At 41.5% G+C, this 24,906-nt stretch overlaps 1 protein-coding gene across 1 annotated transcript in view; it reads left to right on the top strand.

Moving 5' to 3' along the window:
* Nucleotides 1–5,719: 5,719 nt before the first annotated feature.
* The window catches only part of CYTH4 (cytohesin 4), a 126,623-nt gene continuing 107,436 nt past the window's right edge, over nt 5,720–24,906 (top strand). Inside the window, exon 1 of the mRNA XM_089681937.1 lies at nt 5,720–6,265. Within this exon, the coding sequence (XP_089538063.1) occupies nt 6,175–6,265 (91 nt within the window). The 5' untranslated portion in view covers nt 5,720–6,174. The remainder of the gene's footprint in view (nt 6,266–24,906) is intronic.

Genomic DNA, 24,906 nt, shown 5'->3' with positions numbered 1-24,906 from the left:
GTAAGTGAGGTAGGGGGTGGGTTCAGGGTGGATGATGCCCGGTGCCTCCTGCTTTATTTCATTGGTAGGAATTTTGAAACTGGTGTTTCGGCATCTTTGATGTCCTGCAAGCTGGCGGGGTTGGCTTTCCGCTTGAAATTGGCGGTGTGCTGTGATGTTACCAAAGATTTCCTTGTTCGGCAGGCTATGCGGGGGTACCGAAAAGGCCGTTCAATTCCAGATTCTAGGCGGCCAGTTGCTTTTGAGGTTCTCCATGCGATGGTGGGCCAGTTGGCAGGTCTTTGTTCCTCGTTGTAAGAGGCAACTTTGTTCCGGGCGGCATTAGTGCTAGCATTTTTTGGTGCTTTTTGAGTTGGGGAGTTGGTTAGTCGGAACAAGCGGGCGAGGATGGCTTGGCTGTGGATGAGGTGGTCTTGTGGGGTGATAGGTTGAGTATTTTTCTGCGCAGGTCAAATATGGATCGATTGGGTCCGGGCACCTGGGTTGAGCTGTCCGAGATTCCAATGTCCCGGATTTGTCCTGTTCAGGCTGTTGGGGGATTTCTCGAGTTGAGACCTGATCTTCCTGGGGTTTTTTTTATGCATGCGAATGGGACGGCAATGTTTCGTTTCCAATTTGGGGCGTTGGGACTCGGCTAGGTTCTGGTTATACATGCGTCCTCAGCTCTTGTGAAGGGTGGGTGCTCTTTTGGTGGTGTTGGTTTTGTCTTGAAGGTACCTGTCACTGTCCATTCTTGTGTTTTGTTTTGTTTTGTTTTGTGTTGTGGGGGCGTTGTTGAGGGTGTTCTACCACCTCCCTCCCTTATTTGATTTTCTTTGCAGGTTCTGATGTCTGTTTGGTGTGGATCCTGAGCCATTCTTATGTCTTTTGGAGGGCTGAGTGGGCAGATGTTCGGCCGGAGGGTGGGCGATTGGGTTTTGATAGGGGGGAGGCCAGGCTTCGTTGGCTTGGTGTGCCGGGGATGTTGTGGTCCAGGGTAGTACCCGAGATTCATCATTATTCCCGTTTAGACCAACTTTCGGACGTTTTGGTGTTACATGTGGGCGGCAATGACCTCGGGTTGCGCTCTATGCAGGATGTGATCCAAGAGATTAAATTAGATTTTTTGCGCCTTCGGTCCTTTTTCCCACAAACTGTTATGGTCTGGTCTGACATGGTGGCCCGTGCTTCTTGGCGCTTGGCCCGTTCGGATGACAAACTTAACCGGGCCCGGATAAAGGTGAATAGGGAGGTGGCGCGTTTTTTTTGTGCGGAATGGTGGCCTAGCAGTCCGTCATTGTGAGTTGGAGGAGGAGTCCTGGCGGTATTTGCGTGCAGATGGAGTGCATCTCAATGCTGTTGGCATTGACTTGTGGTCATTAGGCCTCCAGGATGGTATACAGCGGGCGTTACGGGTTTGGCGGGCTATACGAGTGTAAGGGTTCACACTCGTGTGCTGTGGCAGGGGTCGATGTAAACATAGGCACAGCTCTGTTCTTCCTCCCTTTCTATTGATCTGTGGGTGCCAGCGAAGATCCATTTGCCTGGACTCGCAAATCGGCCTCTGCTGTGACAGTTCATCTTGTGTTTCTTCAACAATCACACTTGAGTTGATTGTAGCCATATTAGTGCACTTGCGACAGAAACAATTGAGTACTGTCTGTGATACTTTTTTATTTGCACTAACATACAATTTGTCAGGGCAAGCTTTCGGGGTGTACCCCCTTCTTCAAGGTCCAAGCAGTACTGTTTGGACCTTGAAGAAGGGGGTACACTCCGAAAGCTTGCCCTGAAAAATGGTGTTTCGACATTTTAGTGAATATTTCAGACAATGCAATGTGGTTCTTCCTGAAGAACTCTTCCTGAAGATGCCACTCTGGTGAAACATACATAGAAGAAGTCTAAGACCGCTACTTCCAGGTCCTACATGTTGTCACGTCAGGCCCATGAAACAGAGGCTGGGAACGCACGCTGGCCGACAAAGGTGGTGCAGTATCCTAATTTACACAGGCTGTATACACTGGTTCCGGTATTGCAGGCACTGTTAAATGTGAGTGTTTTATATTTTTTACTTGCAATATCCATCTTTAATAAATACTACACTTAGATGCTTTTAAATGGATGTTTACTGCTTTATTACTCAGTGTATTTGAAAGACACAACCGAATGCAGGAGATTTGCCTCATGAGAAAACATCCTTGGGGAATCTGATGTTGTTTGGCCATTCTGTAACAAGGAGTCAAAATCCTCTAGTGAGTGTGCACTTTTTTTCATGGACACAAGTGGTGAAGTTTTTGTGAGATTGGCATGATCCAGCATCCTCTTAAAGCAGATTTGCACATATTTAGATCTGAGCCTACGTATAGTATATACAGTTTTCATTTTATGTACTCACTAAATAATCCTTAGTGTGCTATGAGCAAGAGTATGACAGACACACACAGACAGTCTGTTTACATCCAACCACCCATAGAGGAGAATGGGTTGTGTCAGTTTTTCTATGTATAAAGGTTCATGTACACTGCAGCTGATAAACTCACGTTCAGGAGCTTTTCTGCGTTTTTTTTTAGCAGCCCCTGAGCTCTCCCTAATGTTTTCCTATGTGTCCATGTACACTATGCTGTTTACAGTCATTTACAGGCAGTTGAGTTTACAGTCGTTTTTTTGAATGCACCAAACTTGCGTTCAGAAGTAGATTTTAGCAGCGTTTCAAACGCCAAATGCTTGTAAACACATGTAAACGCGCCTGACCACATTTATAAGCGCTTGCGTTTAGAAGCGTTTTTTAACTGTTCCATATCCAGATGCTGTCCAGAGCCTTTTTTCATCATCAGAAATGCATGCAAAGTGTTTTCCATGTATTCAAATGGACCCGGTACGCCAGCGAAATCAGTTCCAGGTTTTGTGTGAAGGAGAAAATGGTAGAACGTGCTGCATTATGTTCATGATGGGATCCATAGTGAATACAACCAGAAAAGACAGGTAATATCAACACATACTGCTCTCTCTGCTTCTGCTCTCTCTATTTCTCTCAAAATGTCTAAAATAATTAATTTTTTACTGTTTTTCAGTGCATTCTGGGCATTTGGGAGGGTCTCCTGAGGTTATCTTTAAAAAACGCTTCTAAATGCAAACATGCATAAAAGCGGTATGCAAACACGGGTAAACAGACGTGTTTTAACCTATGTTTTCCAGCAGTCAGTTTCCATCGTTCAGAAGTGTTTTCCAAACGTCCCGTGTACATGAACCCTAAGCGGGGCAGACACAGACCTTTCATCCGCCTGTTCAGTGGGGATCAGCATACAGATCCCCTGCTGAGCTAGCAGATCGCAGGCGGAGTCTGCCCCCTGTGTCAAAGGGTCTAAATTTGTAGAACAACATGCAAGACTAACGTGTCAAACATAATAAAAGGAACTGAACACTGCCTATTGGCTGAAAAATTTAAATTTACAGGTGAAACTCAAAAAATTAGAATATTGTGCAAAAGTTAATTTATTTCAGTAATGCAACCTAAAAGGTAAAACTAATATATGAGATAGACTCATTACATGCAAAGCAAGATAGTTCAAGCCGTGATTTGTCATAAGTGTGATGATTATGGCTTACAGCTCATGAAAACCCCAAATCCACAATCCTAGAAAATTAGAATATTGTGAAAAGGTGCAATATTCTAGGCTCAAAGTGTCCCACTCTAATCAGCTAATTAAGCCATAACACCTGCAAAGGGTTCCTGAGCCTTTAAATGGTCTCTCAGTCTGGTTCAGTAGGAATCACAATCATGGGAAAGACTGCTGACCTGACAGTTGTGCAGAAAACCATCATTGACACCCTCCATAAGGAGGGAAAGCCTCAAAAGGTAATTGCTAAAGAAGTTGGATATTCCCAAAGTGCTGTATCAAAGCACAGAAAGTTATGTGGAAGGGAAAAGTGTGGAAGGAAAAGGTGCACAAGCAGCAGGGATGACTGCAGCCCAGAGAGGATTGTCACGAAAAGGCCATTCAAAAGTGTTGGGGACTTTCGCAAGGAGTGGACTGAGGCTGGAGTCAGTGCATCAAGTGCCACCACACACAGACAGATCCTGGACATGGGCTTCAAATGTCGTATTGCTCTTGTCAAGCCGCTCCTGAACAACAAACAACATCAGAAGCATCTTACCTGGGCTAAAGAAAAACAGAACTGGTCTGTTGCTCAGTGGTCCAAAGTCCTCTTTTCTGATGAGAGCAATGTTTGCATCTCATTTGGAATCAAAGGACCCAGAATATGGAGGAAGAATGGAGAGGCACACACTGCAAGATGCTTGAAGTCCAGTGTGAAGTTTCCACAGTCTGTGTTGATTTGGGGAGCCATGTCATCTGCTGGTGTTGGTCCACTGTGTTTCATTAAGTCCAGGGTCAATGCAGCCGTCTACCAGGAGATTTTGGAGCACTTCATGCTTCCTTCCGCAAGCGAGCTTTATGGGGATGCTGACTTCATTTTCCAGCAGGACTTGGCACCTGTCCACACTGCCAAAAGCACCAAAACCTGGTTCAATGACCGTGGGATTACTGTGCTTGATTGGCCAGCAAACTCGCCTGACCTGAACCCCATAGAGAATCTATGGGGCATTGCCAAGAGAAAGATAAAAGACATGAGACCGAACAATGCAGAAGAGCTGAAGGCCGCTATTGAAGCATCCTGGTCTTCCATAACACCTCAGCAGTGCCACAGGCTGATAGCTTCCATGCCACGCTGCATTGAGGCAGTAATTGCTGCAAAAGGGGCCCAAACCAAGTACTGAGTACATATGCATGCTTATACTTTTCAGAGGTCCGATATTGTTCTATGTACAATCCTTGTTTTATTGATTGCATGTAATATTCAAATTTTCTGAGATTGTAGATTTGGGGTTTTCATGAGCTGTAAGCCATAATCATCACAATTATGACAAATCACGGCTTGAACTATCTTGCTTTGCATGTAATGAGTCTATCTCATAGATTAGTTTCACCTTTTAAGTTGCATTACTGAAATAAATGAACTTTTGCATGATATTCTAATTTTTCGAGTTTCACCGGTATATACCTACTTGGCAATTCAATATATATATTTTAAACATTGCTGGCCATAGTATATAAACAAAAAAAAAATCAAAGATTTGTTTCACGTGCCCTCTGGAGCTGCTGTGTAATGTTTTTATTGTTTTGGTGACATTTTAAAGAAGGAAAAAAGCAGATGCCAGGAGACAACTTACATTTGTTTTAAGAGACCTGCTGGAGCAAAGAAAAAAATTGCAACTGGAAGATAAAGCTCTTTAAACCATTCTGAGCCCACAATGTTATCACAATATTATTAGTCTCCACCCAATAAAAGTAACATAAAAATCTTTGTATGGCTGCCTCTGTTTGTGGTTAACTCCTTCCTGCCTCTGCACTGCCCAACCTTTTTTTTTTTTTGTATCTTTCACAGAAATGACTGATGTGCAAGGAGATCCTGCTTCAGGTTAAAAAAAAATAAAACAGCAATTTGGTTTAAGAGAACTTGTGGTTTCAGAAAGAGGAACTTGCAGTGTTGGGTGGGGGTGGGCATAAAATGAGTTACAAAAAAAAATGAGAAAGGGTTAAATGGAGAGTCAGAGAGATAAAAAGCTTTCTCAATAAAACCACAGAGAATGGATAAACAGGAAGCAGCGGGCGAATTCTGTAGCGCATTGTTGCTGTTGTCTCTTGTATAAATTCTTTATATATTTTTGTAGGTGATAGCAGGCCGGGTTAGGAAGTGCGACTTCTGCTAGCAAAATACTGACCACAGTCTGCCTGTCCCCTTCCTGTTGCTAGGATCAGACTTCTTCCCCTAGATTTGTGTGCTCATATTTTGACAAACCTTAGACAAGATAATTTCATGCAGGGTACGGAACTTCACATATAATTGGTGCAGGTAGGCTGGAAGTGAAGGCAAAGATTGGAGGAGACGGACCATGTTGTATGGTGAGATGAAGACCATCTCGATAAATGATTAAAGGGCAAGAATTAAAAAATGAGCATTCTGGACAGATATATTGATAATTAAAAGCCAAGTCAGAGAAATAGCTGGTCAAGACATAAAAAGTAGTAAAAGCTTGAAGACATCATTGGATGGAGAACTTCCAAGTGATCAGAAGTTTAATTTTTACTAAGATCAATATAAGAAGAGAAGTGACCAGGACAGAGAGCATATGAAATGGGGAGCAGAGATACAGCAAGATACTTGGTGTTGCCGCAGCAGCCTTCTACCAATGAGGTTCAACTCATAATGGTGAACGGTGAGACAGGTGAGTTCATTTTATATATCACTTTCTATGGCTTCATGCAGATGGACATATTAAAAAAGTCCCATCTATGATGGATCTTTTTGTTAGGAGCTGACGCAAAAATTCTGTATAAAAAAATGCTTGTTTTGGCACGTGTTTAACTTTTAGAAGCATGTGCATGTAAACCCATTCTATTGGCTACAATATTCATTTATTCTAGGCACTAGACATGCCTTTGCACATTTATATGCTCAAATTAGGCCAATAAGCTCTCTAAATGCAGATTTGGGGTATTTGGGGGCATTTTCTATGCCCCCAAAGGCTGCTTTAAAATATTAATCTAAATGCACATCTGCTCATGACATTGGTGGAAATAGAGCTGTGTTCAGAGGCAAAAAAGAAAAAAAAACTGAAAAATGCCTGTAAACGCGGCCCGTGCGCATGAGACCTTGGTATTTATTCATTGTGTGTCTTTATACACACTCACAAAGTTTTCTTTTCTGGTCTAGTAAAGGTTCCAAACTCAAAGTACCATTTCATGTTATGTTGCATCATTAAAGTATCCATGTTGCATATGTCGTTCTTGCAGTGGACAAAAAAGTGCGTCCCTAATACTAGCCAGTCTACACGTCATGGTCTCTAACTTCCATTTGCATTGTGGATGTTTTGCATCATTAGAGAGTGCAGATAATTTCTTGTTGTCATTCAGGCATTGTACACACAGGCATATCTATTTGTATGTATAATTGCAAATTATATCTATATAATGAAACAACTGAACATGTGCATTTTCATCTGAAAATTTGATTTTAAATCTTTGGATGTATATGAATCTCCGAATGGACATAGTAATGAATGTAAACAAATCCAAAAAAAAGGTTTAACAAAATTAATGAACGCATTTGTTTAATTCGGATGATGTCACATGATGCAATAGTAGTTTGAGCCCATGGTGAAATTAATTCAATTTTCAAATTTGTTTGATAATTTAGATTCAAGTACATTTGTGATTTAAATTGAATTTGTAATTGTCACAGTCAGTTCAGTTCCACAGTCTAATGGTATTCTTAGGTTTGAAAAATTTGGGGCTGCCGAATTTTGCATTATTTATTCCATTGCGTGCGAAGATATAGAATCCTTCTGAATAGTTTTGATATACTATGAACATCAAATCAACCCGAAATATATATCAATCTCCCAAAAAAATGCAACATTTTTCGAATCTACCTGGACTAACGAATTTAACTAAATGAATAGCGAAAACAAAATCGGTTCAACATAATGTAGCGCTACCCTCTTAGGAGTTGCTGAAGTTTGGGTCCCACTATAGTCCTGCACAGCCAGACAACACGCATTTTCCATTCAGACTTGCATCCAGTCCTTGAGCTTCTTTTTTTGGATTTTATCAGGGATGTTAAACTTGGATGGGGTAAGGGATGTATGGAATGCCCAAGGAGAATGGCAACTGAGGGCATCCTCCCTAGAACTATATACAAGTCTCTTCAGACAGCAAAAAATCTCTTTTGGAGAGATAGCCAGCATCTCCTGATGTACCACCCCAGACCCTAGATTAATCCTCTCCTCATCCAGCTGTACTGGGTAATCCAATGCTTGCCACTGTAGTGTGAAACAGTCCCGGATAGCAGCTAATCCAGTTTCCCACCAGAGTGCTCCTTCCCCTTTCTGGCCCAGGGGGTGCAGGTCTACTCACTTAGTCCTTCTCCTATGCTGCTGCTGGGTCAGTGGCTGCTTTCAGGCCTTCTGCTGGGCCACTCCTTCCCTGCTGCATAGGCGGTCCTCACTCTGGGGACCAGTGAAATCCCGAGCTTTCCTCCTTTCAATATCCTCTGCCTGTAGGTGAGCCCCTCTCCACCTGGGCCCCCTCCCAGGCTCCTGCTCTCCAGCCTCTCACTTCCTCTACATCTTTCTCCCAAATTCTCCTGCTGCTCAGTAGATTCAATCACTCTTAAGGGGTGTCCTGGCCCCTTTCCAAGCCTCCTGTTGGGGATTGGCCAGGATCCCTTGAGAGTGCAGACTAGCCACTCCTTACCTCCACCCACTGCTTCTAGAACTTTCTGCAAAGTTCTAGTGCAGAGGGAAGTCTCAGAGGGCCAGTCTGCAGAGCCTCTCAGCTCTGACCAAAATTTTAATCTGCTATCTATCACACCCAGGCTGCTACTCAGCCCTCTTCACTAATAATTTGTGATCTAGCTACCCCTAGCTATATAGTAGGGTGCTACAATAACGAATATGATGAAACAACATTCTTCAGTGAATGAATGCATCTGAAACTAAGCGCACATTTCCAACATGCACATGTCTAGGAACAACTACATTTGCTCATTAGGCTCCAGTAGCAGCAATACACAATATTTGTCATTTGCTAATCCTTAGTTTACTGAAAGTCAGCCAAACATGATCTGTCTAAGGCCTCATTCATATTGGTGTATCTATTTATACATCCGTTAATTCATTTAAATGGCCAGAATTAACTATTATTCTGGCCAATTAAATATTATAACACCCAAGCGCTTGACGCTTGTAAATGCGCCTAAATGCTTGTAAAAGCGTTAGACACTTTGACAAGCGTCAGGCATTTTTTCTGCCAAAATGCTGCTTCCAAGAGGAGGAGTGTTTTTAAAATGTCCTGTGTGCATGAGACCTTTTTGCTGCAAGCAAATAAGACAGGAGATGCTATAAATCTGGCACCCCTCTAAGGCCTCACTGTAGGTACACTGCAACTGATAAACTGACATTTAGGCCTCCTGCACAAGTTTTTAGTTCTTTTGCATTAGCTTTTTTCAGTGTTTTTTACTGTTTTTCAGCATTTGTGTTTTTCAGCAAAAGTTATACTCCCACAAAATCCTCAGGCTCAAAAACGTTCAGTCCTCATGCACTCGTGACGTTTTTACAGCTGCTGTTTTTGGCTTTTGACTTTTTTTCTACAGCTAGTAAATCCTTCAGCATGTTATCCTATGTGTCCATGCACACATAGACTGTAATCAACATTTTTTGGCAGGGGCAGGACTCATAAACGCCAGATAGCCGCGTTTTTTAGCTTCCTTTCAGCTTTTATCAGCGTTTTTCAGCTTTTATCAGCATTCCAGCATTTAAAAAACTCCTCTTGAAACACATTAGTTCTGGGGAGGTTTTTTCAGCCAGAAAATGCTCCTGCCACAAAAAAGCTGATCAAAGCCTATGTTTCATGGACACATAGGATAACATGCTGAGGGGAGTTTACTGGTTGTACAAAAAAACCTCAAAAGCCAAAAACAGCAGCTGTAAAAACGTCAAGTGTGCATGAGGACTCAGGTTCCATGCACACTGGGCTTTTTGATAATGCTGGTAATGTTAGCTGTATAAAGTCATGTTAAAAACATGAGTTTTTGAGCTTTTTTTTAGCATTTTTGCATTAGTGTTTAGCGGCATTTTGTCGCGTTTAGCAGCGTTTTGATGCAATCAGTAGCAGTTTGACGCGATTAGCGGCATTTTCCTGCATTTTTTCACGTTTGCGTTTTTTGGTGTTTTTTTAACAAAAAAATTTTTTCGTTAAAAAAAAGTCCAAAAACGCCGGTTTGTTGCGTTTAACCGCGTTTTATTGCATTTTTCAGCTTTAGAGCATTTTTACAGTTAAAAAAGCTCCTTTAGAAACCCACTAGTGCTGGGGTTTTTTTTCCAGACAAAACATTTTGATTTTACAGTCTAAGTGTACATGGACACATAGGATAACATCCTGGGGGGGAGTTTACTGGCTGTACAAAAAAACATCAAAAGCCAAAAACAACAGCTGTAGAAACGTCAAGTGTGCATGAGGACTGAAGCCCTCAAACTCTCCTTTATGGTATCCTAGGTGTCCATGTACACATAGTCGTTTAGAGGAGTCTACAAGCAACTGAGTTTACTGGCATTTCTCTGAAAGAACAAAAACTGCATTCAAGACAAGAGTTTAAACTGCCAAACGCATCTAAACGTGCCTAAATGTACCTAAACTCTAGGCACATTTAGCACTTCAGCATTTATTCAGTCAAAGCCCAGAAAAACTTAAAATTCTGGACAATGAAATAAATAAACTCCCAAACACCAAATGCTCCTAAACTCACCTAAACAGGTTTAAAAAATTCAGCTTAGGAAAGTTTTTAATGCTGATTTTCTCCTCTTAGGAATTTTTTCAGTATTCTTTAGCATTTTTGTTTTAGCGTTTTTGTATTAGCATCAGGGGCGGACTGACCATTTGGAAACTCGGGCACTGCCCGAGGGCCCGGGGTCAGTAGGGGGCCTCATGAGATGCCCCTGGTACCTTTTTCATAGGCTTTTTTGAGTTTGGGCAAGGACACAGGGGCCCCATGATCCCCTATTGCCTGGGGGCCCCATGAGTTGTCAGTCCGCCCCTGATTAGCGGCGGTTTACAGCGTTTTACCACATTTTGATGCGTTTTTCAGCATTAGAGCATTTTTACAGCTAAAAAACTCCTCTAGAAACCCACTTGTTCTGCCAAAAAACGCCCCTGCCAAGAAACGTTGATTACAGTCGATGTGTGCATGGACACATAGGATAACATATTGGGGAGTTTACTGGTTGTAGAAAAAAAAAACAGCAAAAGCCAAAAACAGCAGACGTAAAAACGTCCAGTGTGCATGAGGACTAAAACAAAAACAAAAAAGTACCTGTGACACAGGCCTGGATTTTGACACTAACCCTTAGGCTACGTTCACACTAGCCTTGTTTGCAAGCGGCAGACAGGCGTTTGGGGAGCGTTTTTACCGTTTCCCAAACACCTATGAAAATTCTGCACATTGCAGCACATGGTGCTGTTCATACGCGAGCGTTAAAGTCGCGGCAAAACAAACGCCTCTGGTCGAGTCAGGAGGAATTGAAGCCTCCTATTCAAGTCTATGGTGCCGCTCTGCAAACGCCAGGCTGGCGTTTGTGGGACGGTTGCGGGGCATTTGCGGAGCGTTATCACCATTCAAACTTCATAGGTGTTTGTGGGTCGTTTTTAATGCTTGGCAAATGCCTAGCAACTGCCGCTAAACCGTGCATACGGTGTTTGCGGAGCATTAAAAAATGCTCTGCAAACGCCGGACCAAGGCTAGTGAAGCTAATGCTTTGACACTGAAAAAAATGAGCACAGCATTAGATTTGCAACCAATTAGAATTCACCTTTCACTTTATAGAAAAATGGAACAAGATTGGCTGCCATGGAAAACAATGACAATTCTGTTTTCATTTTTTTCTCCACTTTTAATGCATTCACCCTTGGGGCGCACATGACCACAAGAGAGCTGCAGAGCATGCACGAGCATCCAGAAGCTCTGAAAAAACGTCCTTGGAAACCAAAGCTGCTGTGTACATAGGCAACAATTGCAAGATGCGGGAACACACAATTACACCCTTGCTTTATGCATGCACACATGCCTATACATCACATACGCACAAATGCAGATAGTCTGCATTCAGGGCATATGTCCACGTGCATGCTTTTTGCAAGTATCAGTCCATACCTGTGTACAGCTGCATCTTGTAATTGTTTTCCTTGAGCTACTGTATGCAGCAGTTGTTGGTCCCAGAGGTTCTGGATATTCATGCATTCTGTACAGCCGCCTTTCTGCTGTGTGCATGAGCCCTTATATCATTGAAGCATAAGCTGTGGCGTTAAAATAAAAAAAATACGACCAGAAAGGTTATTTTATTACAGAAGAAATGTACTATGTCTCTTCTGCAGTAAAGTCTTCTTACCTTCCTCCTTGAAATCTTCTTTTCCAAAGAAATGCGCAATTTGGCGTAAAATCCCATTGCTGGGATGAATACATTTCCGCGTGTATTTGTGTGTCAGTCATGCCATCCTGTGTTATCCAATTATAATAGCCCAAGACAACAAACCCAGGAGAAGCTGGGGAAAAGATGTTCATGTTGGTAAGAGAGCTCTCAGACATCACATTGCTGGAGCAGAGGTAAGTATAGGTGTAGTTTAGTTCTGCCTTAAACCCCTGTTTTGTTAATCTACAATGCTCTTTTAAACAAACACTGTTACTTTCCCCATTTAGGGGCTACACATAGCCCACCCACTCTGTGCTTTTATGCTAAGCTTTGCCACTCTGCTGTTATCACAGCCCCTCCAAGTAAATGTGTTTGAGCTTGGTGATTGGCCACTCAAGCCTAAGTACTTTCACAAATTAGGGAGGTTATGTGCTTCCTTATACCCGAAAGGCCCACTCTGTTAGTGAAGGCTTTAGTGGTTTTCACAACTTTTTAAAATAGCTTTAAAGTCTCAGGGGACCCCTGCTAATAATTGTATAACTATATGCAAGTAGGGACTAATACTTCTTTTAGTGAGGTCCATCTTCTGAGTGGATAAAGTGGCGACAGCTAGTACATACAGTCATGGCCGAAATTGTTGGCACCCTTGATATTTCTCCAGGAAATCATGTATTTCTCACGAAACGTATTGCATTAACACATGTTTTGCTATACACATGTTTATTCCCTTTGTGTGTATTGGGACAAAACAAAAAAAGGGAGGAAAGAAAGCAAATTCGACATAATGTCACACAAACCTCCAAAAATGGGCTGGACAAAAGTATTGGCACCCTTTCACAACTGCGGATAAATAAGAATGTTACAAGCATGTGATGCTCCTGTAAACTCACCTGGGGCAAGTAACAGGTGTGGGCAATATAGAAATCACACCTGAAAGCAGATAAAAAGGAGAGACGTTCACTTAACCTTTGCATTGTGTGTCTGTCTGTGCCACACTAAGCATGGACAACAGAAAGAGGAGACGAGAACTGTCTGAGGACCTGAGAACCAAAATTGTGGCAAAATATCAACAATCTCAAGGTTACAAGTCCATCTCCAGAGAACTAGATTTGCCTTTGTCCACAGTGCGCAACATTATCAAGAAGTTTGCAACCCATGGCACTGTAGCTAATCTCCCTGGTCGTGGACGGATGAGGAAAATTGATGAAAGATTGCAACGCAGAATAGTCCGGATGGTGGATAAGCAGCCCCAAACATGTTCCAAAGACATTCAAGCTGTCCTGCAGGCTCAGGGAGCATCAGTGTCAGCGCGAACTATCCGTCGACATTTAAATGAAATGAAACGCTATGGCAGGAGACCCAGGAGGACCCCACTGCTGACACAGAGACATAAAAAAGCAAGACTACAGTTTGCCAAAATGTACTTGAGTAAGCCAAAAGCCTTCTGGGAAAACGTCTTGTGGACAGATGAGACCAAGATAGAGCTTTTCGGTAAAGCACATCATTCTACTGTTTACCGAAAACGGAATGAGGCCTACAAAGAACAAAACACAGTACCTACGGTAAAATATGGTGGAGGTTCAATGATGTTTTGGGGTTGTTTTGCTGCCTCTGGCACTGGGTGCCTTGACTGTGTGCAAGGCATCATGAAATCTGAGGATTACCAAAGGATTTTGGGTCGCACTGTAGGGCCCAGTGTCAGAAAGCTGGGTTTGCGTCCAAGATCCTGGGTCTTCCAGCAGGACAATGACCCCAAACATACGTCAAAAAGCACTCAGAAATGGATGGCAAAGAAGCGCTGGAGAGTTCTGAAGTGGCCAGCAATGAGCCCAGATCTAAATCCCATTGAACACCTGTGGAGAGATCTTAAAATTGCTGTTGGGAAAAGGTGTCCTTCCAATAAGAGAGACCTGGAGCTGTTTGCAAAGGAAGAGTGGTCCAAAATTCCGGGTGAGAGGTGTCAGAAGCTTATTGATGGTTATAGGAAGCGACTGATTTCAGTTATGTTTTCCAAAGGGTGTGCAACCAAATATTAAGTTAAGGGTGCCAATACTTTTGTCCAGCCCATTTTTGGGGTTTTGTGTGACATTATGTCATATTTGCTTTTCTGCCTCTGTTTTATATTTGTTCCAATACATACAAAGGGAATAAACATGTGTATAGCAAAACATGTGTTAATGCAATACCTTTTTTGTGTGAAATACTTGATTTTCAGGAAAAATATCAAGGGTGCCAACAATTTCGGCCATGACTGTATTATACAAGTGTTGCACTACCCTCTTAGGAGTTCCTGAGTTTTTGGGTCCCCCTATAGTCCTGCACAGCCAGGCAACACGCATTTTCTTCAGACTTTGCACACAGGTGATCTCTGAAAACCTATCTCTTCAGGGAAGCCTATCCTGCCCTCAGCTAATAATGAAATCTTCTACTCTTCCAACAAGTCCATCCCCCCCAGTTACTACCTTTTGTACCACTAGCCCCTCCCTCCTAGATTGTAAGCTCCAAGGAGCAGGGCCCTCCTATCCCTCTTGTATTGAACTGTATTGTTGCTGCATTGTCTCCCATTATATTGTAAAGCGCTGAGCAAACTGTTGGTGCTATATAAATCCTGTATAATAATAATAATAATAATAATAAAAAAGGAGACAGTAAACAGTCCTTGAGCTTGTTTTTTTTGGGGATTTTATTAAAGGAAATTGAACTTGGATGAGGGGTGTATGGGATGTCCAAGGTAACTGTAAACTGAGGACAAACTTCTTAACAACTATGCACAAGTCCATTAGGCAAAAATCTTCTTCTTGGAGAGCTATCCAGCCTGTGTACCTCCTCAGACCCCAGATGAAATCTCCTCTTCACCCAGCTGCCCGAGGGAATCCCTGGGCAAGGGGATCCAGAATCTGACACTTTAGAACCAGCAGTCTCACATGGGGGCTAGTCAGGTTTCCCACCAGAATGCCCTCTCCCTATATCTGACCTAGGGTGTGTGGGATTACTCACTCAGTCCTCTCATGTGGGTTAGTGGCTGCCCTCAGGTCTTACGCTGGGCTGGCTCCTTCCCTGCTTCCCAGGTTGTCCTCTCTCAGGGGACAATTGAGGACAAAACATCCTCCCTTCCAGCTCCTCCGCTTATAGGTAGACCCCTCTCCTGGATCCCTTCCCAGGCTCCTCACTTCAGCCTGTTGACTCCATCTTCCACCCGAACTCTACTGCTACTGAGCAGGCTCTAGCACACTTAAAGGCTGCTCTGGCCCATCTTCTCCATGATTCCAGAGCAGGGGGAGCTATCAGGGAACTGACCTACAGATCCTCTCAGCCATGACCTAATATAACCCTCTGACTCTGCTATTCAGCCTTTCTAGATGAAAACCTGAGCTAGCTCGCCTAGCTACCTAGCAGGGTGCTACTTAAGGTAGAGCTGAAAGGCTAGCTGGAGCTTGGGGTAGAAGGTGATGGGAATAGGCTACCCCTGGTTTACTGATATGTGAGTCTGTAGCCTCAGGAACTGAGCCCTTTGGGGTAGGCCTTATAGGCTAATTTGGAGAACCCACCTATAGGGAACCTACAGTAAGGACACTGTAAGAGTGGGATTTTCTACGTTTGTGTTGAAAGTGGCGCTTAGCAGAATATGTATGTTGGGACTGGAAGTGTAGAGATAAAGGTTGTGATGTAAAGAATTGCACACTATGTTTCTGTCACAGTTAAGAATGGAAAATGTTAGGCATTTGGGTATTCATTATTTCTGGAGGAGGACTGCAGGCCAGGAGAATGTGATTGACCTAAAATGGTGGAGTTTCTTCTAGTTACAGGTGTGTGTGTACCAGAATCTGGTAGTTTTGCAGGACAACAGTAGGAAGTGCCCTTAGCCAACATGGCTATTGCTGGCAGCAAATGAGGGCTGTTTACATAGTACAGGAGAGTGGTTGCCAGTGGGAAGAATGCTTCTTACATTGGTGGTGGGAAAATACCCTTCTTACTGATAGCTAAACAGGCCATGATGCCAATTGTTTCTTTTCTGAAAGGCAGATATAGCTTATTGCTCAAAGAGCTCCTTGCAACCTCTGGAGGAACCCTGCTTAAGAAAGGTTGCCATAGGAGGTGGGCTATGTGCAAACTGCTCCCCCACAGTTTGTTTCCACTTTAATTATTTGAAATGTACATTGCTTAATCTAATTCACTGATGTTCAGGAATAACGTGCAATCTCTGCACATGCATTGTTTTTACCTAAGGAATTTTTGCTGTTTGGTTTGTTGTCATATTTAATGCTTTGGGCATTATATGAACTCATCTTTTCATGAACATGGCCACAAGAACCTAGTTAAACTGCTCGCTAGAACTGAAATGAGAATTTACTAGACTTTTCTGTGAGGTGTCCTTCATGTCCCACTGTGTAGTGTTTCTCTCTCTTCTTGCAATTTATCCAGCAATGGATTCGGTTACTTTGGCCCCAAGGCTGATTTTAATTTACTGGCTCCCTTCACAGCCTAATAGAGGCTCCGGTGCATTTGTGACATGCAAGAGTACCACAATATGTTTATTTGTACTTAAGAGATTGCCTACACAGCACAGGGAGCAACTAGCAGTACTGTTTTGCTCTATGTTTTCAACAAAACAGTGGCAATTATTGCACAAAGTACTAAATCAGCAACAAATACAGCAAAACAACAAATATGTCTTAGATTGTAAGCTCCAAGGAGCAGGGCCCTCCTAACCCTCTTGTATTGAACTGTATTGTTGCTGTATTGTCTCCCATTATATTGTACAGTGCTGAGCAAACTATTGGCGCTATATAAATCCTGTATAATAATAATTTACAGTAAACCTCAACAATTTATGTAGTGCACCTTGTATTAAAGACAATGCAGAGCACAAAACACCTGTGTACTAAGCTATACTATTCAGCAGTGCATTTTCCATGTTTAGAGGGTTCAGCCATTTACTGCAAACCTGGCACACCAATCAGATGCTGCACTTTGTTATATGGAGAGCTCAGGATAACCAGCCAGTCAGTACATCTGTCAGAATCCAGATCTGAACCTGGAACCTCTGTGGTATCTGGCTGTGCTTCTTCTAGCTGTGCCACCTGAGATGCTGGACAGCTTCCTGCCTGATTCCTTGGACAGCCTTACTTTGTGTCTTGTTACTGGTGAACCTTGAACCCTTTGCTCCTCCCATGAACTTCCTGATTTAACCCATGTCTCTACATTTCTTATTTGCCAAATGATTGTGCTCCTCCCCATCCATTATCTCCTTTCACTCCTGCTGCCATCAATATCTTCACAACCACTTGTTACCGACCTTTCGCTTGTTCCTCAATTATGCTTCCACTTGTTCTGAACCTGCAACCATTTGTTACTGACCTTTGGTTTGTTTCTCAACTTTGTTTTTGCTTGAATACAACATGCAATCACATACTGACCTTTGTTTTACTGTCTACGCCTCTGCTTCTGGTGGGGTGATCCTGATGAGTACAACCTGGCACTAGCACGCAGCAAAACCTATCTCCACCATCAGGAGCTCTGGTGAAGACCAGTTAGTGCTTAGATCCCACATCCTGGGTGAGCCTGCATCATATGCCAGTGTGACCTGCTTGTGCGCTTATTCTGCTGGTCAGTGTGAACATCTCTACTGCTATATTTACTGGTCTTCAAGCCTCACCTCTGACCATGCCATCATCATTCAGATACAATGAAAGCAACAGAATTACTCACCCCTAGGATACAAGTCCCACACTAGGGTTTGGGGGTTCCCATCTGTTTCAGGGTATCGTAAAAGCTTCAGGAGTTCAGCAAAACTGTGTCTCATTCTCCAGATAGTCCAAATTTTCTCAAAGCTGTGAACCATTCCACACAACCTCACAGGTGCTGACTCCTACCTACTCATTTTCAAGCTTCCCTTACAGGTGGGTTAACCCTTTTGGGACCATTCACCATCTAATCAGAATTGTAGGCTCTTCCCACCCAAAAGTCTCTCAGGGCCTCTGAATGCTGGGTCCCAAATGAAGGCTTACAAATCCAGAGAGTAATGATAATCTCTCCTCTCCTCTCCAACCGGACTACCCTGGAACCTCTTACCTTGCATGGGTGAGAACCCCTGAGTACTAAAAATGTCTCTTTTCCCTTTAAAAAAGACAATGATGCTAATTATAGCAGAACATACCTGCCATCCAGGACACATCCTCAGTGTCCTGTACAGTTTGGAGAAACCTGTGTAAAAAATGCAGATGCCTAGAGCTATGCCTACAACACAGTGCAGGTTTACATGGGCATAGATATTGCTGCTACTGTAATTGGAACACTTTTTGAAAACATCTTTTCTACCATGCTGAATTCAGATTAGCACTTTGAGGAATGTAGCTGGGCACACCACCTTGATTAATGTAATCTTCATCCTTCCCTTATTAGGTCAACAGCATTTCTAAAAAATAAGGTGTCTGTATAAAGTACAAAAATCCTCAGCAATACAGAGGCTGCTATTGCTACAGTAAATTCCTTTTGAAAGTGCCAATTGCTTGGCTGCTATGTTCAACTTCCAGGTCAATCACTCCAGAAGTACTAAAGCTGTTGGATTAGCATGACAGCCTAGCAACAAGCATTTTCAGAAGGTAGGTAAAAAATGTAATCTAAATAATAACCAAAAATTAAATCTGCAGTAAAACACCAATCCATGTGAACAAGCAGCCGCTGGAAACCGTGATACCAGTTAATCAAAATATGAAACAAAAAGCAACACTAAAATCAATAATGATCAATACAAAGCAATTGATTTGACCTGTTGTATATAACAAAATTAATCATAAAGCATAAATATGTGGTGTCACAAAAGTGTCCATAAAAGAACTATCTGCAAGATGTCTCTCAAATGAAACTTCTCCTTCCAAGGAAGAATCGATCCGCAGGTATAAGTGACAAAGAGAACTTCTATCAATTTAGTGCAAAGCGGTGTGCCAATTCCAAGAAAAGATCCACTACCTTCACTGCAACAAAAGGAGACCTCTTACCAGACCAGATGGACCATTAAGTTATAAATGGTTATAATGACAAATAAAAGCAGTGCAAAAAAAAAAAGTGAAACACAAAGTGGGAATATGATACAAAATATTATAAAATTAAGTCCACCAACTGAAAAATGAAAATTGTAATGAAGTGCAAAGTCCTTATTGATCCATCCAGATCACCACGTGAACAACATAATAATTGACTGAATAAAGTGCACTCAGATATCACCATGTGCTCCAGAGGAAAACCTTCCCCAATTCAGTGGCACTCACCAGATATCGTGGCCCATCCAAACCTGATAGGCAATAGCGCTTGTGGTGAGTGTGAGCATAGTACAGATCATCAATCAACAAGCCCTTCATCAATTAGAGATTGATATGATGGCGGGACATCCTCCAAATTATTACACTTTGTAATCAGGGAAAGATGTGAAAGAAAACTCATAACGTGAATCCATTAAAAAACATTTATTGAATAGAAAGTATGCACTCACATGAAATAAATGAAAGCATACCAAAATATCCACAATAACCATTAAGGGTATCTGCAGATCACATGGAGTGAGCGTCTCACCCGATCCTCCTTGCTACATGCGAGCAATACGTCACTTCCGGCAGGGGATGTAAGGTGGATGTCTCATTCCAGAGTATGTCGTGTGGCCCGACCCTGACGTGTTTTGTCACCTGACTTTATGGAAGGGTTGATAAAGGACTTTGATAAAGTCAGGTGACGAAACACGTCAGGGTCGGGCCGAACGACGTACTCTGGAATGAGACATCCACCTTACATCCCTCGCCGGAAGTGACGTATTGCTCGCGAGCAGCGAGGAGGATCAGGTGACACACTTGCTCCATGTGATATGCAGATACCCCTAACGTTTATTGTGGATATTTTGGCATGCTTTCATTTATTTCATGTGAGTGCAATACTTTCTATTCAATAAATGGTTTTTAATGGATTCACGTTATGAGTTTTCTTTCACATCTTTCCCTGATTACGAAGTCTAATAGTTTAGAGGCTGTCCTGCCATCATATCAGTCTCTGATTGATGAAGGGCTTCTTGATTGATGATCTGTACTACGCTGACACTCACCACAAGCGCTATTGCCTTTCAGGTTTGGATGGGCAACGATATCTGGTGAGTGCCACTGCATTGGGGGAGATTTTCCTCTGGAGCACGTGGTGATATCAGAGTGCACTTTATTCAATCAATTATCGTTATGTTGTTCACGTAGTGATCTCGGTGGATCAATAAGGACTTTGCACTTCATCACAATTTCCATTTTTCAGTTGGTGGACGTATTTCAAATGATTTAAATATTTGTGTATATTTTTTGAAGTTTTATATTTTGTATCATATTCCCACTTTGCTATTGTGTTTCACATTTTTTTCGTGTTGCTTTTATTTGTCATTGTTTTATGAGGTGATTATTGGAATATTCACTATTAGGGCATCTGCATGTTTACACATTATATGTACTCATTTATTTATTTAGGTGAGTGATATATTGTGCACTTTTTCAGGTGTCAGGTCTTATATATTTTTACATCACACTTGCGTGGTGAATATACAGTTTATATAATTGGTCATAATATGCTCAGCATGCCTTAAGTGGACCCAGCTCACCCACAGCAGATTAATGGATCCAATAACCGATGTCACCAGCAGGTAAAAAATTTGGCATGCAATATGCCAAGTTCAGCTGACAACTGCAGGGACCAAAGTAGCTACATGATGACATCACAAATACAAGCCACACCCAACATGTTTAGTTGGACTGATGTCTTCGGGGATTTGGCTGATTAGTACAGTTGCCAGCTGAACTTGGTGTTTTACATGCCAAAGCTATCAGGTTGCCACATTTTTATGTAAGCATTTTATTCTAATTGTACCTGTATGCGGATGTGATTACTTTTTAAATAAATACGTTTTTGAGCAGACTTCAACATGGATGGATTCTTATTTTTTACCTGCTGATGACATCAGTTATTGGGTTCGCTGATCTGCTGAGGGTGCTTTGTGATCTAATTTTGTTATATACAAGGGTTTATTGTGTATATTTTTCACATATCATATGCTTTGTATTGATCACGATTGATTTTTGCGCTACTTTTGTTTTATATAAAAAATGTAATCTATATTTCCTCAGTAAATGTTTCTTTATAACCATGATGCTCTTATGAGCTCTAAGCTATATTTATTGCTTGTTAAGGTGTCTGCTATTTTTTAGGTGTATTCTGTAGCGACTTGTTTGAAGTTGCTTCTCTGTTTTGCACTGTGATTTTTCCTTTGATCCTGACCAGTTCTGTGATTTCTTATGCTCACTCCTTGCATTGTGAATCCCTCTGCTTCCTGCTTGGTGATTTCCTTTGCTCGAAGGTCTTTAATCCTACAAGCTTCCTTTTCTGTGCCGTTCAATACTCTAGATATTTACCAATACACCCTGATATGTCAAAGACAGACAGTTACCACTTATATCAAATTGCAATTTTATTTTTATATGGTAGCAGATGCATACATCTCATAACAAACTTCAGTTTATTCATTTAAGCCTTGACAATAAAACCTGAAAGCTGATTGGTTTTTGTGCACAGCTACACCAGATTTTGCACACTCCAGTTTTAGTAAAAAACTACCATACAGCCTTTTGAAAAAGTAAGTAAATCCTATTGAAATTGTTGACTTTTTCAACATATTTGAACAGGCAAACATTATATCCTATAATGTTACCGATGAAGGTGATATACTTGAGCATATAACTTACACAATAGCATATTTATTTACATGATGTAAATGATAAAAAAATTTGAATTTATTTCCCAAACAGTGCATCTCTTTGATTAAAATCTAATCAATGATATACGAAAATAGCTGTAAACACAAATAGTGAACATGTATGTTCGATGAAGTGCATAGTGACACTCAATCATCAAAAATATAAATGATAAATTAAAAGTAAATAGTAAACATAAATTCCAAATATGTGTCCCATACACCATCCAATATTCACACAATCGTAGTTGAATAAGCAATTTTCCTCCCAGAAGATGATCTTCACCTTAAAGTGTGAGCTTCTCTTATCTGCCTCCCCCCCCCACAGCACCTTTTGAGCCAAAAGTTGCCCTCCCCCCCCCCCCCACAGCCCTCTGGGACACTTAACGGATCTCAGAGAATTGCGGCCCATTCACAAAGCACAGTGCACCTTAGCTTCATGCTTGCGCAGTAGAAGACTGGCTGTGAAGCTGCAAGCAGCTTTCCCTTAGTCAAGATGGTGACGCCAGCAACCAACAGCTGACTGAAGAATCGGCTCGGGGTAAGGACAGTGCCCTAATATTAAAAGTAGCTGGTGCAATACTTTACAGGCTCCTGCAGACAAACAGTAATAAATGCACATTTTTTATCTGCAAAAAAATTTGCATTTATTATTTTTTACTAAAAGGTGAACTTATCCTTTAACACAGGGACACTGCTCCTCTCGATCTCTCCAAACATCCTGATCATCAAATCCTCAGCTCCAGAAGTAACATAAGGGAATCTTGAAGTACACCAAATAGTGTAGGCTGCTACTTCAGTATTATTATGCAATTAAAATCACACTCATATTTCAGAAGAAAACAATAGGCATATCTCATAGAAGTACTGCATATGGCATCCTGCTCCGCCCAGCATGATGACATCACCACCCGCCTGATGGGTTTGTGCCTGGATAGGCTTTGGGAAAGCCTAGAAAGAATTAGAGGGTTATGGGCTGTCCTGGTCAAAGCTCTGATTTGATTTCCATTGAAATTTTGTAGAGGGATTTTGAAATGATCAGCTCACCCACAATGATCAGGAAACCCACAACAATCTTGCAACTGAAGGAATTTTGAATGGAGAAGTAGTCAAGTGGTCCATGTCAGAGACTGATGGCCAGTTATACAAAATGCCTAGAAAATGTAATTACTGTTAAAGGGAGCAACGCAGGTTTTGATGCCAAGGCTGTATTTAGTTTTTCCACAGTACACCATTACACCTATTGATAGTTTTCTTGAATAGATCATTTGAAAGGCAAATTTTTCTTGTGGTCTTATTCACATATACAGTATCATGTTTAACTATTTGAATAAAAATGTAATGTCTGCTTGTTCAAGTAGGTTGAAAAAGTCAACAATTTCCATGGGGTGTACTCAGGGGCGGGCTGACCATTTGGAAACTCGGGCACTGCCCGAGGGCCCGGGGTCAGTAAGGGGCCCCATGAGATGCCCCTGGTACCTTTTTCATAGGCTTTTTTGAGTTTAGGCAAGGACACAGGGGCCCCATGTTCCCCTATTGCCCGGGGACCCCATGAGTTGTCAGTCCGCCCCTGGGTGTACTCAATTTTTCACATGACTGTAACTCATTCCCCAAAACATTAAGCTCAAACACTGCTATTTATCTTCCCTCTGCATTCCTTTATCAAGGACAATTTGCCTTTATCCCAAGCAACAACTTCTTTTATCTGAAATCTTCAGTATTTTACAGTATAGCTGTGTTATAACTAGTTTCTAATGGTATAAATACCGATCACTTAGAAAAGTGAAAGTGAATGAAAGTGTATTGTCTGCACTAATCAGACTGCACTATTTTGCTGTGCTTTAACCACTAGTAGTCTGGGGCAATTTTAAAATGTTTCACATATGTGTTAAAATTATACTTTTTGATAGACAATTACTTAGAACCCCCAAACATTATATATTTCCTAAAGCAGATGCCCTGAAGAATAAAATGGAGGCTGTTGCAATTTTTTATGTCACACAATATTTGCATAGCTGTTTATCAAATGCAAATTTTCAGGAAAAATACACAAAAATTTTAGTGCATGGAAACACAATATAATACCCAGTTTTTTGGGTAAAATATAAAAGATGATGTTGAGTTAAGTAAATAGATACCAAACATGTCAAGATTTAATATTGCGCAGTGAGACCCTTGAAATGGCAACAAACTATGGTATCTAAAACTGTCCATAGGTGATGCTTTAAAAGTCTTTATAGGTTATCAGTGTAGATTTAATAGTGAATTGTGCACCTAGAATTATTGCTCTCACTCCGAAGTTCATGGTGATATACCTCACATGTATTGTAAAATCACTGTGACACATGCATGCTGGAACTAGGTTTTTGCAATTGTGTGTGCTTTTAATTTTTTTTTTATTCTTTTTATTTCACTTTGTTGCTATCACAAGGAGGCCATCAAACCCCTGCTTGGTACTCTTTACAGGTACTTGATCAGGTGACCTTCAAAGCAGCAGATCAAACACAAATTGTGTTTAATCAGCTGCTTCCCTGGCTATAACAGGCTGGAGGAAATATGCTGGAATTTGCCTTGTATGGGTTCAGGTACCCATGTGTAAGGGACTTAAAGTGGTTATAAACCCCTGCAAGCTTCCATTTTTCTCTTGGGGACAGGAAACTTGTCAGAAGTGGTTCATGCTGATAGCAGAGGAAAAAAGCAGCAGATAGAATTGACACTTTGTGCTTTTAATTGAGTACACACTATAGAGCATACGTCTCAGCTTTTTGAGATGGGAATAAAAGACACCTATTAGCAAATGTATGTAGGCATATGATTATTAGGCTAAAGAATTAGATGGATATGCCAGATTGGTTTATGAATAATTTGGTCTAAATGAGTCGTATGTCACATATAAGTAAGACTGTATGTTGTTTATAGTCAGTCTGTACTATATTGCTTTGTTTTTCAGTTACTTTTTTCTATTTTCTATGTACATGGGAGACTGCATTTGAAGTTGTGTGTTCGATTTATTTACCTTTAATATGAATAAAAAAAATAAAGGAAAAAATTGCATGTAGGCATAGGACATGCCCCCTGCCACACCAAGAGAATTATATATAAAAAAAAAATTAGTTAAATTGTTGTTTTACTACTA

The sequence above is a fragment of the Staurois parvus genome, unplaced genomic scaffold, assembly GCF_062004578.1.
Source record: "Staurois parvus isolate SC_StPar_1 unplaced genomic scaffold, SC_StPar_1.0 ptg000282l, whole genome shotgun sequence".
Classification (NCBI taxonomy): domain Eukaryota; kingdom Metazoa; phylum Chordata; class Amphibia; order Anura; family Ranidae; genus Staurois; species Staurois parvus.
The sequence above is the reverse complement of the archived record's forward strand: the minus strand, read 5'-3'. Positions and strand labels throughout refer to the sequence as shown.